A 16,491-nucleotide genomic window follows, 5' to 3' on the forward strand; every position below is an offset into this window, starting at 1 on the left:
AACAATGGAGCACTGTGACAGCACAATGGAGCACTGTGATGGAACAATGGAGCACTGTGATGGAACAATAGAGCACTGTGATGGAGCAATGGAGCACTGTGATGGAGCAATGGAGCGTTGTGACGACACAACTGAGCACTATGATGAAATAGAGCTGTGGTACTCAACCTACCTAATGCTGCAACCCTTTAGTACTCACATAATTTTTAGAAAAATTTTATGTGCAATGGTGTTCTACCTGCATATGTGACAGTGTCAGATCTTGCAATTACAAACAGCTGTGAGCACCATGTGGGTACTAGGCGTTGATCTAGGGTCCTCTGGAAGAGTAGTCAATGCTTTTAACCACTGACATCTCTCCAGCAAGTCCTCATGCAATCTTATAGCCTTAAAATTATTTTTGTTGGGGCTGGACAGATGGCTCAGAGGTTAAGAGCACTGGCTGTCCTTCCAGAGGTCCTGAGTTTAATTCCCAGCAACCACATGGTGGCTCACAACCGTCTATAATGAGATCTGGTGCCCTCTTCTGGCCTGCAGTGATAAATTCAGGCAGAACACTACATACATAATAAATAAAAAACATTTTTGTTGCCTCTCCACAACTGTACTTTTGCAAATTTTATACATTTGTTATCACTTATAATGTAATCATCTACACTTTCCCAGGTCTTAGGCAACCCCTGTAAAGGCTGTTCCACCTCAGGGGGAACACTGTCATTGGAGAGAGAGTCATGGAGCACTGTGATAGGGTAATAGAGCAATTTTGTCAAAGTGAAACAGTGTGATATACACCAGAGTACTGGGATGGCACAACAGAGCTCTCTGATAGGAGAGAAGTACCTTGGGAGAGGATAATGTGGTGTAGGAGGCCCTTCTGTAGTTGCTTTCATTGGTTATTAAAGAAGCTGCTTTGGCCTAGTTGATAGGGAGGAACACAGGTAGGCGGAAAAGACAGAACAGAATTCTGGGAGTGAGAAAGCAGAGACAGACGCCATGAATCTCCGGCCTGAGATGGACGTAGGTTAGAATCTTGCCAGTAAGCCACCATCACGTGGTGATACACAGATTTAATAGAAATGGGTTAATCAAGATGTGAGAGTTAGCCAATAAAAGACTAGAGTTAATGGGCCAGGCAGTGATTTAATTAATACAATTTCTGTGTGGTTATTTCAGGGATTAAGATAGCTGGGTGGCGGGACGCAGCTCGCTCCTCCTAACACAACAATAACAGAGAATAGTGAAGGGACACTGGAGCATAGGTGGACAATGGAACATTATGATTGAGCATCAGGCCACTGTGGTAGAACGAGAAAAGCATGAGACAATACAAGGGAGCATTGTAATGGGACAATGGAGGTCTGTAATGGGAATGGAGACCTGTTATGATTGACACACACATACACCTCTTAAATTAAAAAAAAAAATCTCTAATCTCCATCTTTACCTTATGTTATTAGGTAAAGAATTAACTCTAAACTGGAAATGGTGGCTCACACCTTTAATCCAAGCACTTTGGAATAAGAGGCAGGAGGATCTCTGTGAGTTCAAGGCCAGCCTTCAGGCCAACTAGGGCTACCTATTAAGATCCTGTCTAAAAACAAAATAAAAAATAAACAAAACAGATTAACTCTAAAAATCTTCATAGACTTCATATGCATGCTAATGCTATAGCATTATTAGAAGAAAATGTGGTATATTTGTAAATTTGTATTAGGCAAAAGTTTCTCAGGACTCAAAAAATCAAGAAAAGAAGAATAAAAAGGACACACTGAAATATTTGCTGGGCAGTGGTGGTACATGCCTTTAATCCCAGCACTCAGGGAGGCAGAGGCAAGTGGATCTCTGTGAGCTCGAGGCTAATCTGATCTGCAGTGAAACTCTGTCTTGAAAAACCGAAAAAGAAATATTTAAAAATGACAAATTTCTGTTCTTTAAAACACATTTAAGAAAGTAAAAATGGGGGCGCTGGAGAGATGGCTCAGTGGTTGAGAGCACCGGCTGTTCTTCCAGAGGACAGATATTCAATTCCCAGCATCCCATGGCAGCTGACAGAACTGCCTATAACTCCAGTGCATGGTGGTGCACACCCTTAATTCCAGAACTCAGGAAACAGAGGCAGGTGGATCTCTGAGTTTGAGGCCAGTTTGGTCTGTGTAGTAAGATCTAGGACAGTTAGTGCAGCAAGAACTGGTCTCAAAAACCAACAAACAAAATTTTAAAAAACCAAATAAATAAATAAATAAATAGAATACTCAGGGTTGGGAGCAAAATTTACAAAGATATCCATATCTGTATGAAGAGTCATTCCTCAACATAAAGAATCCTTATAACCCAATATTAATAGGAGACTAATTTAGGTAGATAACTCACAAGAGAAAATAACTAAAAGGAATATAAAAATATGTCCAACATAACATCGACTTAGGAAGAAACAAACGAAAACAAAATAAAAAGGCACTTCATAGTTGCAAAAACTGAAAGATAACAACGCCATGTGCTGACACGACGTGAGACAAGCGGAGCTCTCAGGCTATGCTTGCAGAAATGCAAAGTGGGAAAACCGTCGGCAACATTTTGGCAAAGTGTTTTGGGAATTAAGCATGTGTTTCTCTGACACAATTCTATATCTAGATTTCTTCCCTCAAGAGATAAAAATGATGTCTAGGGCCGGAGAGACGGCTTGGTAGGTAAAAGTGCTTGTTTGGTGACTTAGGTTGGTCCCTGGATTCCGTGTAAACAGCTGGATATGGTAGCACACACCTGTAACCTCAGCACTCCTAAGGCAGGATGAGAGGTGGGGATAGGAAAAGTAACAGAAGTCTGCGGGCCAGCAAGCCCGGAGTAGGCAGTTCAGCCACAGAAACCAGAGAACCAACTCCTGAAGTTGGCCTCTGACTTGTACATCTGGCATTCATGTACTCCCCATAACAATAGTATAACAAAAAACAATGAAAATGATGACAAAATAAGCAGATACATGGATGATGGCATTATTTTTATTTATAATAGCATATCCTACTATTGAGGGACATCCTAAAATTTGGAATACAGTAAAAGTCTACTAACTAGTGAAGATATAAAAACTAAGCTGTATTTTCACACATTGGAGCAGACAGGGGGTGTAACAGAAAGAAACAATTACTTATGTTACATCCTGGATTGAACTAAGAGCTTTAGAGAACATGAGAAAACTGAACTCAAGGCTTTATACTGTGTTCTAGAAATGGTGAAAATGTAGTGAGTGAAAGCAAACATGCAGCTGCCATGGCTGGGTGAATGAACGGAAATGGAGAAGTGCAAGAGACCTTTCGGTGGAGCAGAAATGGCCACAAGACCAACTACAGACATTTGGTAAACCTTACTGGCCTATTTAGTTTTAAAGACCTATTTATTTTTATTTTATGTGCATGAGTTTGCCTGCATGTATATCTGTGCACCTCATGCATGCAGCACTCACAGAGGCCAGAAGAGGGAGTAGGGTCCCCTGGAACAGGAGTTACAAGTGATGGTGGTGAGCCACAATGTAGGTCCTGGGAATTGAACCCAAATAAATCCTCCAGAACAACCACCAGCCCTCTTTATGGTCCCTAGCTATACAAGATGGGGTTTCACTGTGTAGCCCTGGCTGTCCTGGAACTCGTTCTGTTCCTAATGCTGGCCTTGAACGTACAGAGATCCACCTGCCTCTGCCTCCCAAGTGCTGGGATTAAAGATACGTACAACCACGGGTTGGCTTCCTATCTATACAGTTTTTTTTGTTGTTTGCAGAGGCAGGCAGATCTCTGAGTTCAAGGCCAGCCTGGTCTACAGAGCGAGTTCCAGGACAGCCAGGATTTTTACACAGAGAAAATCAAAAACAAAAAATGAAAAACAAAAACAAAACTAAACAGAAAGATGATTGGTTCAACCTTTTAAAAGACTATTTGCAGGAATTATATAGGAATCACTGCCAAAAGCTAATAAGAGGACCATCTGTACATTCTTAAATAAGTCATGTATGGGAAACTATAAAAAGTAATGTTCTCATACTGCTGTCTGTTTTCAATAGTTTGGTTTTCCATAATAACTAAAAAATGAGAGTTATGTTGAAGCAAATAAGTAACCAACTGAATAAGTTAAAATGCATTAAAAACTTTTTATGAAAACAAATACATAACGGCCCAATCAAGAGTACCTTGGCAATCGCAGTCTGTTTAAACATGCGCGTTATCAACCCCATAACTGTCTCCACGGCACCTGAATTTGGAGCTCTCATTAGTTTTTGCCATTCTTCAAAGCTGGCATTTAGTTCCTACATGGGAAGGAAGAACATTGTTTAAGAATGTAGCATCAAGAACAGTACAATTAATTCAATCATGCGGCAGGTCCACCACCACTGCCCGGCTATAGAAAGTTATAAAAAGAAAATTCCTGCAATGTTACCACTGGGTTTCAGATTTCAAGAACAGGGCTATATTCAAGTTATTCTATGATATAGCTATTTATACTTAAAATTTTTTCATGTGTGTGACGTGTGTCTGTGTGTGTGTGTGTGTGTGTGTGTGTACATGTATGCATGCATTCATGCAGTCTATGGCATATGTGTCTGGGGCGGTCAGGGACAACTAGTGTGTAGGTCTCACCTCCCTGCTCATTTGAGACAGGGTCTGCTATTCTTCACTGCTATGGCCTGAAAGCTTCTGGAGACTCATGTCTCTGCCCCATCTCATTTCGGCAGCCCTGGAGTTGCAGATGCACCTACTATGGTACCAGTTTTACTTGGGTTCTGAGATGCCCAAGTCAAGTCCTCATATTTGCATGGCAAGCATTTCACCCAAGGAGCCGTCACCCCCAGCCTCAGCCCCAGCTTTGTGTGTGTATGTGTATCCACATACATGAAACGCAGTATCTCTTACTAATTATATCATGAATCCTTAATACTATATAGTTTTAAAATCATAGAGGTTTTTCCTATGTTCAGTAGAATTTTTTTTAATCACTAAGAACTTTATCTGTTCAAATATTTGATAATTAAAATTAAAATCTTGGGGGCTGGAGAGATGGCTCAGAGGTTAAGAACACTGGCTGTTCTTCCAGAGGTCCTGAGTTCAATTCCCAGCAACCACATAATGGCTCATAACTATCTATAATGAGGTCTGGTGCCCTCTTCTGGCATAGAGGTATATTGTATATGTAATAAATAAATATGTATATTTATAAAAAAATAAAAATAAAATTAAAATCTTCTTGTGCTTTTCCTGAAATGATAAAAACCAACAGACATCTACTAATCAAACCTGTTTTAAGAAAGCATTCTTTTCTGTGAAGTATGATATACAATCTTTAATAGCTTAATTCATAAGGTTTAAAGTAAGACTTTCAAGTAAATACAGGCGCTCACCTTGACAGCTGCTGGCGGGAGGTCGAATGGAATGCGCTGTCTGACTTTAGGGGGCAGCTGGCTTAGGACTTCACTCTTTAGTCTTCTGATCATTATGTCACTTAGCAGCTGGTGAAGCTCGCCAAGGTTTGACGCCCCCCTGCAATCCCACTGGCGCCTTTTACCAAAGTATCTGTTAGATGAAAAGACAGACAGCAAGGCTCAATGCCAGAGTAGGAAACCCATGTGTGCAGTATGTCCTTCCTTTTAATAAGGAACAAAGGCCCTGTTTCCTGTCATTTCCAAATGAAAACCAGTTTCAAAAAGCTAGTCTAAGGGGCCAAAGAGATGGTTCCGTGGTAAAGATGGCACAGTGATCTTGCAGTAGACCTAAGTTCAGTCTCGAACTGACATCAGATGGCTCACATGTGACAGCCTCAGAGTCTCTCTCTCTCTTACACACACACACACACACACACACACAATTTAAAAATAAAGCTTAACAAAGTTACCTAAGTAGTATAATCCTCACAACTCTAATTCCAGGACAAGGGACTAAGGCATGAGTATCACTATGAGTGTACACTAGGCAGGCACTCTACCAGCTGAGCTACACCAACCTGACATATTTTCATGCTAATGAAATATTTTGCTTTCTTTAATGTTTATGTAGTCATACTTAAAGATTTGTGTACAGATTAAGCTGAGAAAATGCTGAGCAGTGGTGGTGCATGTCTTTAAGGAAGGCAGAGGCAGGAGGATCTCTGAGTTCCAGGGCAACCTGGTCTACAGAGCAAGACCCGGGACAGCCAGAGCTACACAGAGAAACCCTGTCTTGTAAAAAACAACAAACAAACAAAACAAAACAAAACCCTGGGAAAATGCTTGCCAATACCTGATTCTGTCACAGATTTTTTCCTTTCAACCACATCATTAACAAAAGAAACCTAAGATTCCAAACTGCCACCATAGAAAGAAGACATTGGAAGGGTTTTTAGAATGAAATGTCTGAATTAAAATGAACTTTTGTTTGTTTTGTTTTTTTGAGACAGGGTTTCTCGGTGTACCTCTGGCTGTCCTGGAACTCACTCTGTGGACCAGGCTGGCCTTGAACTCACAGGATCCACCTGACTCTGCCTCCCAAGTGCTGGGATTAAAGGCACCACCACCGCCCTTAAAATGAACTCCTAAGCAGACTATCTGAAGGTTCATGGGATAAGACTGTATACAGACAGGCACAGATTGCCTTACAGACAGGCACATACAGGTCTTGTCTGCCTCCTTCAGAAACCAATATCCGAGCTTCAGAAGCGCAGACATTTGAGCATTTTTTTCCTTTGTGACACTAATGGTTGAACCCAGGGTCTCGCACATGCTAGGCAAGTCCATCCCCAGCTTGAAGTTTGAGCAATCTAATATCTGAATGCCAGAGTACAGTGTTAAGTGTCACGAGGAGGCCTCTCCACTCTTCCTGGAGACTATGCATCACAGAAAGAAGCAGCATGAGCAATTGCTTCCTGGGTGTTTTATCTCAAGCTTATTGTAAACCGTATGACTGGCATGGAGCAGAGATTACAAAAACAATTTCTGACTGCAATCTATCTCCACTACACCTTTTCATCAGATGCCAAGCAGCCAGAGGTGGCACTTACTCTAAAGAACACTGGCAGCTTGAGAAATAGGGTGGGGGATTGAAAACAGAATTCACCCTTCCATACAAAACATGACAAATGCAGAGTTCAGTGGCTTTTTAGATATGCATAGATTTGAAGCAGTTTAACTGTCACAGATTTTAGAACATTCAAAATACATTGTATGAACATATAAAATTCTCAAAGAACAAAACTATTCTTAAACGAGGCTGGAGGCTGGGAGTGGTTGCACCCTGTGATCAATTCCACCACTGAGGAAGCAAAGGCAGGGTTACCACTCTGAGTTTGAGACCAGCTGGGTCTATATCAGGAGTTTCAGGCAAGTGAGACAGAGTCTTAAAGCAAAAGAATTCCCAACCTCATATTTGGGAAGCAAAGGGAAATGCAGAATGGGCTAGAAGAGCCACCACCCAACACTAGCTGATTACTCGCCATTATATTTGAAAGTGATTATAGATAACTTTTATAAAATCACATTTGTTTGTTTGTTTGGGATGGGGATGCACCATGGTGCATGTGTGGAGGTCAGAGAACACGGTGTGGGAGTCAGTTCTCTCCTTCCATCACGTGAGTTCCTTACCTGCTGAGCCACCTCACCAGCCCTATTGAAAACAGAATTCACCCTTCCACACAAACATGACAAATGCAGAGTTCAGTGGCTTTTTAGATATGCATAGATTTGAAGCAGTTTAACTGTCACAGATTTTAGAACATTTTTATCACCTCAAAAAGGAATCCTATGTCCTTGACTGGGATTGCAGCTCAATTGAATGCTTGCCTGGCATACGTAAGGCCCTGGGCTCTAGCCCCTGAATCACATACATCAGGTATGGTAGTTCACACCTGTAATACCAGCACCCAGGCATTAGAGGGAGGAAGATCAGAAGTTCAAGGCCATTCTCATCTACATCAAACTTATTAAGTTTGAGGGCAGTCTGGGCTATATAAGACCACTTCTTAGAAAGCAAAGATAGGGGTAGTTTGGAAGAAGGAAGGGACGCAGGAAGGAAGAAAAAGAAAGACGCCCATGCCCCAATGAAACACTACTTTACTCATTTTGGGAGGATATTATTATTATTATTATTATTATTATTATTATTATCATTATCATTATTGTGACAGGGTCTACTGAGTACTGGCTATCCTGGAACTTACTATGTAGACTATGTTGGTCTCTGAGTCAGAGACCCTCTTGCCTCTGCCTCATGAATGCTGGGATTAAGAGGATGGCTACCACACCCAGCTTACTTATTTAGATTTTGTTCCAATTAAGTTGCTTCTTGATTCTTATCTATGAGTGAAACCATATAGTGAATGCTCATTTATAGCCGCTTTCCTTCACTAAATACTTTTTTTTTAAAAATTCCTATGTACAGCAGCATTAATGGATCTTCTACCCTTTTAATGACTGAATGAAATTCCATTGTACAAATAGATCACAACTTTTTAGCCATTCCACTGAAGGAGATCTGGTATGGTCCCAAGTTTTATATCTAATGAATAAAGCTGCTCCAGGCATCCAGGAAAGTGAGCAAGTTGTGCACTTCCATTTCCCTTGGGTATATTCTAGGCTGGAATACTGAAACAGTAATATTTGATACTGAAGGAATTACTAGGTTTTCAGAATGCAATGCATACACCTATCAACTATAGAGAAGGGAACCCAGGATACACCATGTGACATATCCGCCAGTGCTAGACACGATTCCTCCACACCAACGCGTATCTCTCTGGTCTTGTGGGTCTTACCAGGTATACATATCTCTCTTGTAGTTTTGAGTCACTTCCTCTGATGACAGAAAGCATCTTTAAGTGTTTGTTGCTCATTTACATATCTTTTATTGTGAAATGTCTATTCAAATTGCTTGCTCACTTTAGTTGAGTTGGTCTTAGTACTGAGTTCTAAGAGCTATATACATATTAAACACATGTCATCTACCAAGGGCACAATTTGCAAATATTTTCCCATTCTGTGAGTAATCTTTTCAAGGTACCCATGCAGGCTTCAATTTTGTGATTCTCCTGCCTCAGCCAGGTAAACACTAGGACTACAAACATATCCCACCATGCCCAGTTCAATTTCTTGATGGTATCTCTCTCTCTCTTGGTTTTTCGAGAGAGGGTTTCTCTGTGTGCTGGAACTAGCTCTTGTAGACCAGGCTGGCCTCAAACTCACAGAGATCTGCCTGTCTCTGCCTCCCGGGTGCTGGGATTAAAGGTGAGCATAACCACGACCAGGCTGAATATCTTTCCTAAACATTTTTTTACATTTATTTATTTTATATATGGTGCAGTACATGTGGAAGTCAGACAACCAGTTCTGAGAGTCACTTTTCTCCTTGTACCAGGTGGATCCTGGGATTCAAAGTCAGGCTATCAGATTTGGCAGCACGTACCTTCACCATACGAGTCCTCTTGTCAGCCCTAGACATCTATTCTTGTATAACTACCATACTGTCATGAATAATCAGTAAAATCAAGCCTTCTAGTCAATTTTTCTTTTTCCTGTTTAGGTTATTCTGGGTCCCTGAAAATTCCATACAAAATAAAGCCTGGTGTGGTGGGTACACCTTTAATCCCAGCACTCTGGAGGCAGAAGCAGGCAGATTTTGAAGTTCAAGGCCAGCCTAGTCTACAGAGTGAGTTCCAGCACAGCCAGTGCTACACAGAGAAACCTTGTCTCTGTGTACAACCATGTATATGTGTGTGTGTACAACAATAATAATTAGAGAAAAAGAGCTCATGAATTTAAGAGGGAGCAGGAAACAGCATGGGAGGAATTGGAAGCAAAAATGATATAATTATACTTCATTTAAGATAAAATAAATGAAAAACAAACAAAAAATAAAAAAGATATATTGTTTAGCTTGTACATCATACCATGATGTGGATACTTAAAGTATATATCTAATGTTAGCAATACTGATAAATGTTGTGGGGTAGAAAAAAGCTGAACAGTCTGTTTACTATGTAATGTTTTCCTCCTTATTTTATTTTTAACCTATACCTACAAACATAAATAATTGGGGCTGGAGAGACAGTTTGCAGTAAAGAGCACAGGCTGACTTTCTAAAACCAGTATTTGGGGCTGGAAAGATGGCTCAGAGGTTAAGAGCATTGCCTGCTCTTCCAAAGGTCCTGAGTTCAATTCCCAGCAACCACATGGTGGCTCACAACCATCTGTAAAGAGGTCTGGCACCCTCTTCGGGCCTTCAGGCATACAGACAGAATATTGTATACATAATAAATAAATGAATAAATAAAAAAAAATTAAAAAAAAATAAAACCAGTGTTTGGTTGCTAGAACCCATGGTAGGCAGCTCACAACTACCTGTAACTCCAGCTTCAGAGGATCTGAAGCCTTCTTCTGGCCTCTGAGGTCACTGCACTTGTGCACAAACCGATACACATATACACATAATTCAAAATTTAAAAATCTTATAAAACCATAAAAATTTCATCTGTTTGGAGCACTATATATTCAAGTACCATTTTCACTACTTGCTTCTAGCAACCAAAGGTGATGGCTAAAAATAGCAGTATGCAGCAGTGCATAGAGAAAAAACCATATGGCCAAGGTGTCTGCACTAATCTCTGTAGACCTTTATGCAAATGAGGAATTACTTTTGTACAAATCACAGGCCCTCTGCTGTCTCAGCAGGGGTCCATATACACATTTTGTTGCAGCCACTATCCTCCCCTGCACCCACCCAACCCAATACCTCTCCTCTCTTTCCCTTCCTTCCCCCTCTTTCCCGTCTTCCTTCCTCATGATTTTTTTTTTTTACATTTAAAAGACAGCGTTTTTGAGGGTGACCTCAAGATCAGTAAATATGTTCCCAAGGATGACCTGTCAAGTGCTGAGATCACTCACAGGAGTACCCCACCAGGCCTAGCTTCAGAGACTACTTGGACTAGCATATGACATTTAGGTACTGTTGTTAACATTTCAGAGCTTTATTTTAAAAGAATATTTTTATTAAAACAATACATACACAAAGCTCCAAAACTAAGTGAAAAGACTTTCACACATGTGGAAACTTTGATGATTGCTCTTGGCTTCAAACTCAGGGTGGATAAACATAGAGAGAGCACAGAAGTTCACATCTAGAGACAAAGTCAAGACAGTTATCGCTGCAGCCCAGAAACAAAAGTGTAAAGTAAGCAGAACTGAAATAATAAATCTACTCCTTTTATGCCTAAGAACAGGCAATAGCAGCTAAGAAGACTATTTTTTCACAATTTTGATAGAGGTGGGTCATTTGTCTATGTGTTACTTTCATTGGTTAATAAAGAAACTGCCTTGGCTTTTGATAGGACAGCAGCTTAGATAGGTGGAGTAGACAGAACAGAATGCTGGGAGGAAGAAGGCAGTGAGACAGACGCCATAGCTCTCCTCTCTGAGATGGAAGCAGGTTAAGATCTTTCCTGGTAGGCCACCACCTTGTGGTGCTACACACATTAATAAAAATGGGTTAATCAAGATGTGAGAATTAGCCAATAAGAGGCTAAAACTAATGGGCCAGGCAGTGTTTAAAAGAATACAGTTTCCTGATAATTATTTTGGGTATAAAGCTAGCCATGTGGGGAGCTGGGTAGGAACGCAGCCCACCGCTCCTATCATACTACACAATTTTATTATATACTGCATTTTTCTAGGTATTGTAAATAATGTTAGCTCAAAGGGATATCCCACATTGTTTGGTGGGAAACTCAACTTAGAATACTTTGTCAATGTGGAAAACCAGGCCAATGACCCCAAAAATACTCTGGTGGCTAAGCTGTAATACATATAACTGTGATTTATTAACTACTGTTTGGAGACATCAGTGTAGTACTGGCTACCATCCAAACACAGCTGTGGTATACTGGCTATATCATACAGACACAGCTGTGTTATATTAGCTTCCGTAATAACAGTATCCACAATTCTAAACCCACCAAATTTTCATCAATTTTTTGATTTATATTTCTCTAAATTTATATACCTGGAATTTACATATGAGCACATCAGTTTAACTTCAGAAATTATCCTTTGGAGGCACATAAAATAATAGTGCATATATCACAATTGAAGAAGTTTTAGATTTCATATAACCATAAATACAAACTTATTTATTATACTCATTTTAATTGTGTTCTAATATAGTCTCAACCTACTTACATATTAAAGTACATGTTTTTAGTTACCTTAACTTTTATTTTTCTCTCTGCATTATGTTGGATTCTTTCTTTATTTGAAATTACATGTGGCTTTATATGGTTATGCCTATAAAATTCCTCCCAGTGTAACAAGGGAGTATTGAATATCCATTATGAAAAGTGGGCATTAGGGCCGGGCGATGGTGGCGCATGCCTTTAATCCCAGTACTTGGGAGGCAGAGGCAGGCGGATCTCTGTGAGTTCGAGACCAGCCTGGTCTACAAGAGCTAGTTCCAGGACAGGCTCCAAAGCCACAGAGAAACCATGTCTCAAAAAAAGAAAAAAAAAAAGGCTGAGCAGCATCTCACCATCTCGCTTGTCTCTGATCACCTGAAAGTCTGAAACAGAGTCTTAAATAGAGAAGGCAGTCAATCATGTGGGTGCTAGTGGAGCTAAGTGTGGACTCTCTCATTATTCTGCTCACCCTTTCCCGGATACACTGCGTTTTTATCTGTCAAAATGCTTCCTAAGGAACAAGGATGACACCAACAGACATGCTAACTTGAAGGGGTAGCGTTCAGGAGGCCTCAGCCCTAGACAAATACCACAGGCCAGTAAGGAATGCGGTGAGTGAAAGCACACCAAATGGTTATCCAATACGGACTGGTCAGCCCTGAAAGCATACACATACAAGTAACATTATATGGACTGAGGAGGTTATATCTATCTATTTAGGAACATAAAAAGAGGCCATGAATTTGAGGAGAGGGTAGATGGGAGGGAACAGACGGAGGAAAGGAAGAAATGATGTAATTATGACCTCAAAAGAAAAAAACCTTTAAAACATGACTTTCAGTTCTCTCTTACATCTTTGTTCTTCTTGTCTTTATGAGCGTCTATAAGCCTACTCCCTACACTGTATTTTCACAGCTATAATTTCACCCAGAAATCAGCTCTATCTGAAAAGCTAAAAACTACTCTTGGAGGTTGAGAGATGATTCAGTACTGAAGAGAGCTTTCTGCTCTTGCAGGTAACAAGAGTTCAGTTCCCAGCACCCACGTCAGATGGCTTTCAATCACCTGTAATTGCTGTATTTACTGTAAAATGGCATGAGGACAGCAGAGAGAGATTGAGTGTGGAGTTTATTACAGATAAAGGGAATGGGAAGAGAAGCCAGGTGGTGGTGGTACATGTCTTTAATCCCAGCACTTGGGAGGCAGAGGCAGGCAGATCTCTGTGAGTTCAAGGTCTACAAGAGCAAGTTCCAGGACAGGCTCCAAAGCTACAGAGAAACCCTGTATGGAAAAACTAAAACAAACAAACAAACAGACAAAATAGAAATGGGAAGTTAAGAAAAAATGGGTCAGACAGAGAGGAAGGGAGGGAGAAGGAGAGAGACAGAGATCTGGTTCTTCAGAAGAATGGATGGGAAGAGAGAGAGATCAGGAGTGGGCAGAGCTTGTATCTTAAAGGACCTTTGCACTTGTGTACAGACTAGGATTTGGGGCTGGCCAGGGGACAGCCTGGGTACATCCTGCCAGATGACACGGCAGGCCAGCATAATGCCTGAATTCTAACAACTACAGTTCCAGGGGAATCTGTTGCCTCTGGCCTCCAAAGGCACCAGTACTCATGCGCACAACCTCCTCTATATATATTTTAAATGGCTTCATTTCTACTCCAACCCAGCAGCTGCTTCTTATCTACCTACCAAGGCGATGCTGGCCCTGCAGAGCAGCATTTCAGGCATGCTGTAAAAGATGTTCTAATTCTGCCAGGCGGTGGTGGCGCACGCCTTTAATCCCAGCACTCGGGAGGCACAGGTAGGCGGATCTCTGTGAGTTCGAGACCAGCCTGGGCTACAGAGCTAGTTCCAGGGCAGGCTCCAAAGCCACAGAGAAACCCTGTCTCGAAAAACAAAAAAAACAAACAAACAAAAAAAAGATGTTCTAATTCCAAAATGATGAGACAAGGACAGAATGAGGTGTTCTGAACAAGCCAAATATTTTACTAAATGTTAAAAGGATGCCAAAATCCATATGTTAGTAAAATGCCAGAAAGGAAATTCTGCATTGATAGGATGTCTAACTGCTGATTATAATGATCCCGCCTTTGATGAAGAATACAAACTGGACCATCTCAAAGAAAGGAGAGAATTCAGATAACCAGAAATTCCTGCTGAGAAAAGGCTACAGAAGCTTCCAATAAGCATGTAGGCAAATATTTAAGTGAGTCAGAAACTTTTGTATTTATGGAAACCATTTATAATGTCAACTACAAGTAGCAGACAGAAACAATGTTTACTTTATCCTAATCATGAAAATACTGATATTTTATGAAATAAAAACCTTTATTTCAGAGTTCTGGTTTATTAAATACAAGATAGGAGAAAAAACAACAATAATAATAATTCTAGTCTCTGCTCATTCTCCTACCATTGTTTTATGCTGCACGGTACCCTGCTCATCATGATGTTCTGGGCACGTGACTGTTATAGCCTTCCTGTCCCCACGCTGGCTTCTGATTCTAACCAAGATAACTAATACTCCTTGTCCTTCATCCCCTCATCTATCAGAAGCTGGTACAAAACTCCCCGTGTTAGATCCAACTCTAGGCGTACTTTAGGCCTCTACCACATTGCTGTGGAGATTCACCCTGAGAAGACTGGTTCCACTACTGATCTGTGTTACTGATCTGAGGTGGAAACTCGGCATTGCTAACAAACCTATGTTACTAATCTCACTGTCTCAATTTCCATCCTGCACAAGTTCAGACCACGTCAACTTTTGAATTTTTAACCCCCTACTTCTTCATTTCTTTAAACGCAGCAACAAGACATGTCTTTGATAAGAAAATGTAAACTTCCTTAAGCCCTATTACTCCAGAAAGTATGTTATAGCCCCAATAATATGCCACTTAATGATGCAAACTCCCTCATATCTCTGGTATCTCTGGAACTAAAGTATAATCTCTACAATATGACATTGAGACTATGAAAAAAATACAAATATTTATGTAGAAAAAGGGTAAAAATTCAAAAGTACAAAAATGCTTATGTTTTTAATACACTAATCTCTTTTCCAAAAATATGAATGCTCTTACTCTTCTATTAGTTTAAGATTTTGAGCCATGTAAAAATATAGTCCAAAACATGGGATGTACTCACTCATATTTGGTTTCTAGCCATAATTAAAGGACAGTGAGCCTATAATTCGCAATCCTAGAGAAGCTAAATAAGAAGGTGAATCCAAAGACTAACATATAGGCATCCCCCTGAATATTAACCTTCATCAGGCGATGAAAGGAGACAGAGACCCAAATTGGAGCACCGGACAGAAATCTCAAGGTCCAAATCAGGAGCAGAAGGAGGGGGAGCACGAGCAAGGAACTCAGGACCATGAGGGGTGCACCCACACTCTGAGACAATGGGGATATTCGTTCGGGAATTCACCAAGGCCAGCTGGCCTGAGTCTGAAAAAGCATGGGATAAAACCGGACTTGCTGAACATAGCGGACAATGAGGACTACTGAGGACTCAGGAACAATGGCAATGGGCTTTTGATCCTACTGCACATGCTAGCTTTGGGGGGGCCTGGGCAGTTTGGATGCTCAACTTACTAAACCTGGATGGAGGTGGGCGGTCCTTGGACTTCCCACAGGTCAGGGAACCCTGATGGCTCTTCAAGCTGATGAGGGAGAGGGACTTGATCAGGGGAGGGGGAGGGAAATGGGAGGCGGTGGCAGGGAGGAAGCAGAAATCCTCAATAAATAAATAAATTTAAAAAAAAAGGAAAAAAATCTTAAGACCATTGAAAAACAACATAAAGCCCAGAAATAAACACCAAGCATACAATGAAAAAAAAACTAAAAAAAAAAAATATATAGTCCTAAAAATAACAAAGAAATTTGTAAATCTTATTACACATGACTCTCCCACACTTTACAAGTTCACAGTGCAAAGGCTGAATTAAGAGATGGAGACCACTGTTGAATTTAGATTAGGATGATGAAATATGTTAGCATTGAAAGTTCTGATGGTTTGCAACAACAATATGAATGTATCTAAGGCTATTAAACTATATTTAAAATGGAATTTAATAGTACATTTTATTATGTATTTCTATTGCAAAAACAAAAACAAAACTAAAAAAAAAAACCCACAAGAAGCAACACTCACAAAAGAAACAGAAAAACAGAAGACTGTTAGGAGCCAATTTCCTCCTAAAATAATTGTGTTAGGAATAGTTCTATTGACAGCCTACCCCACACCCAAATTGGCTGATGGAGAGCTATCTGTTAGCGGAACCTACCCCACATTCCAAACTATCTAGAGAACT

At 40.5% G+C, this 16,491-nt stretch overlaps 1 protein-coding gene and 1 pseudogene across 1 annotated transcript in view; one reads left to right on the top strand and one right to left on the bottom strand.

Annotated features, from left to right (window-relative positions):
- Positions 1-4,174: 4,174 nt before the first annotated feature.
- LOC101980314 (DNA annealing helicase and endonuclease ZRANB3-like) overlaps positions 4,175-16,491 on the bottom strand; it is a gene marked incomplete at its 3' end in the record, with an annotated part of 124,136 nt that continues 111,819 nt past the window's right edge. Inside the window, exons 7-8 of the mRNA XM_013346651.2 lie at positions 5,381-5,552; positions 4,175-4,291 (exon numbers count right to left, since the gene is read on the bottom strand). Of these exons, the coding sequence (XP_013202105.1) occupies positions 4,175-4,291; positions 5,381-5,552 (289 nt within the window). The remainder of the gene's footprint in view (positions 4,292-5,380; positions 5,553-16,491) is intronic.
- LOC113456192 lies at positions 6,911-14,370 on the top strand (annotated as a pseudogene).

This window comes from Microtus ochrogaster, chromosome 6, assembly GCF_000317375.1.
Source record: "Microtus ochrogaster isolate Prairie Vole_2 chromosome 6, MicOch1.0, whole genome shotgun sequence".
Classification (NCBI taxonomy): domain Eukaryota; kingdom Metazoa; phylum Chordata; class Mammalia; order Rodentia; family Cricetidae; genus Microtus; species Microtus ochrogaster.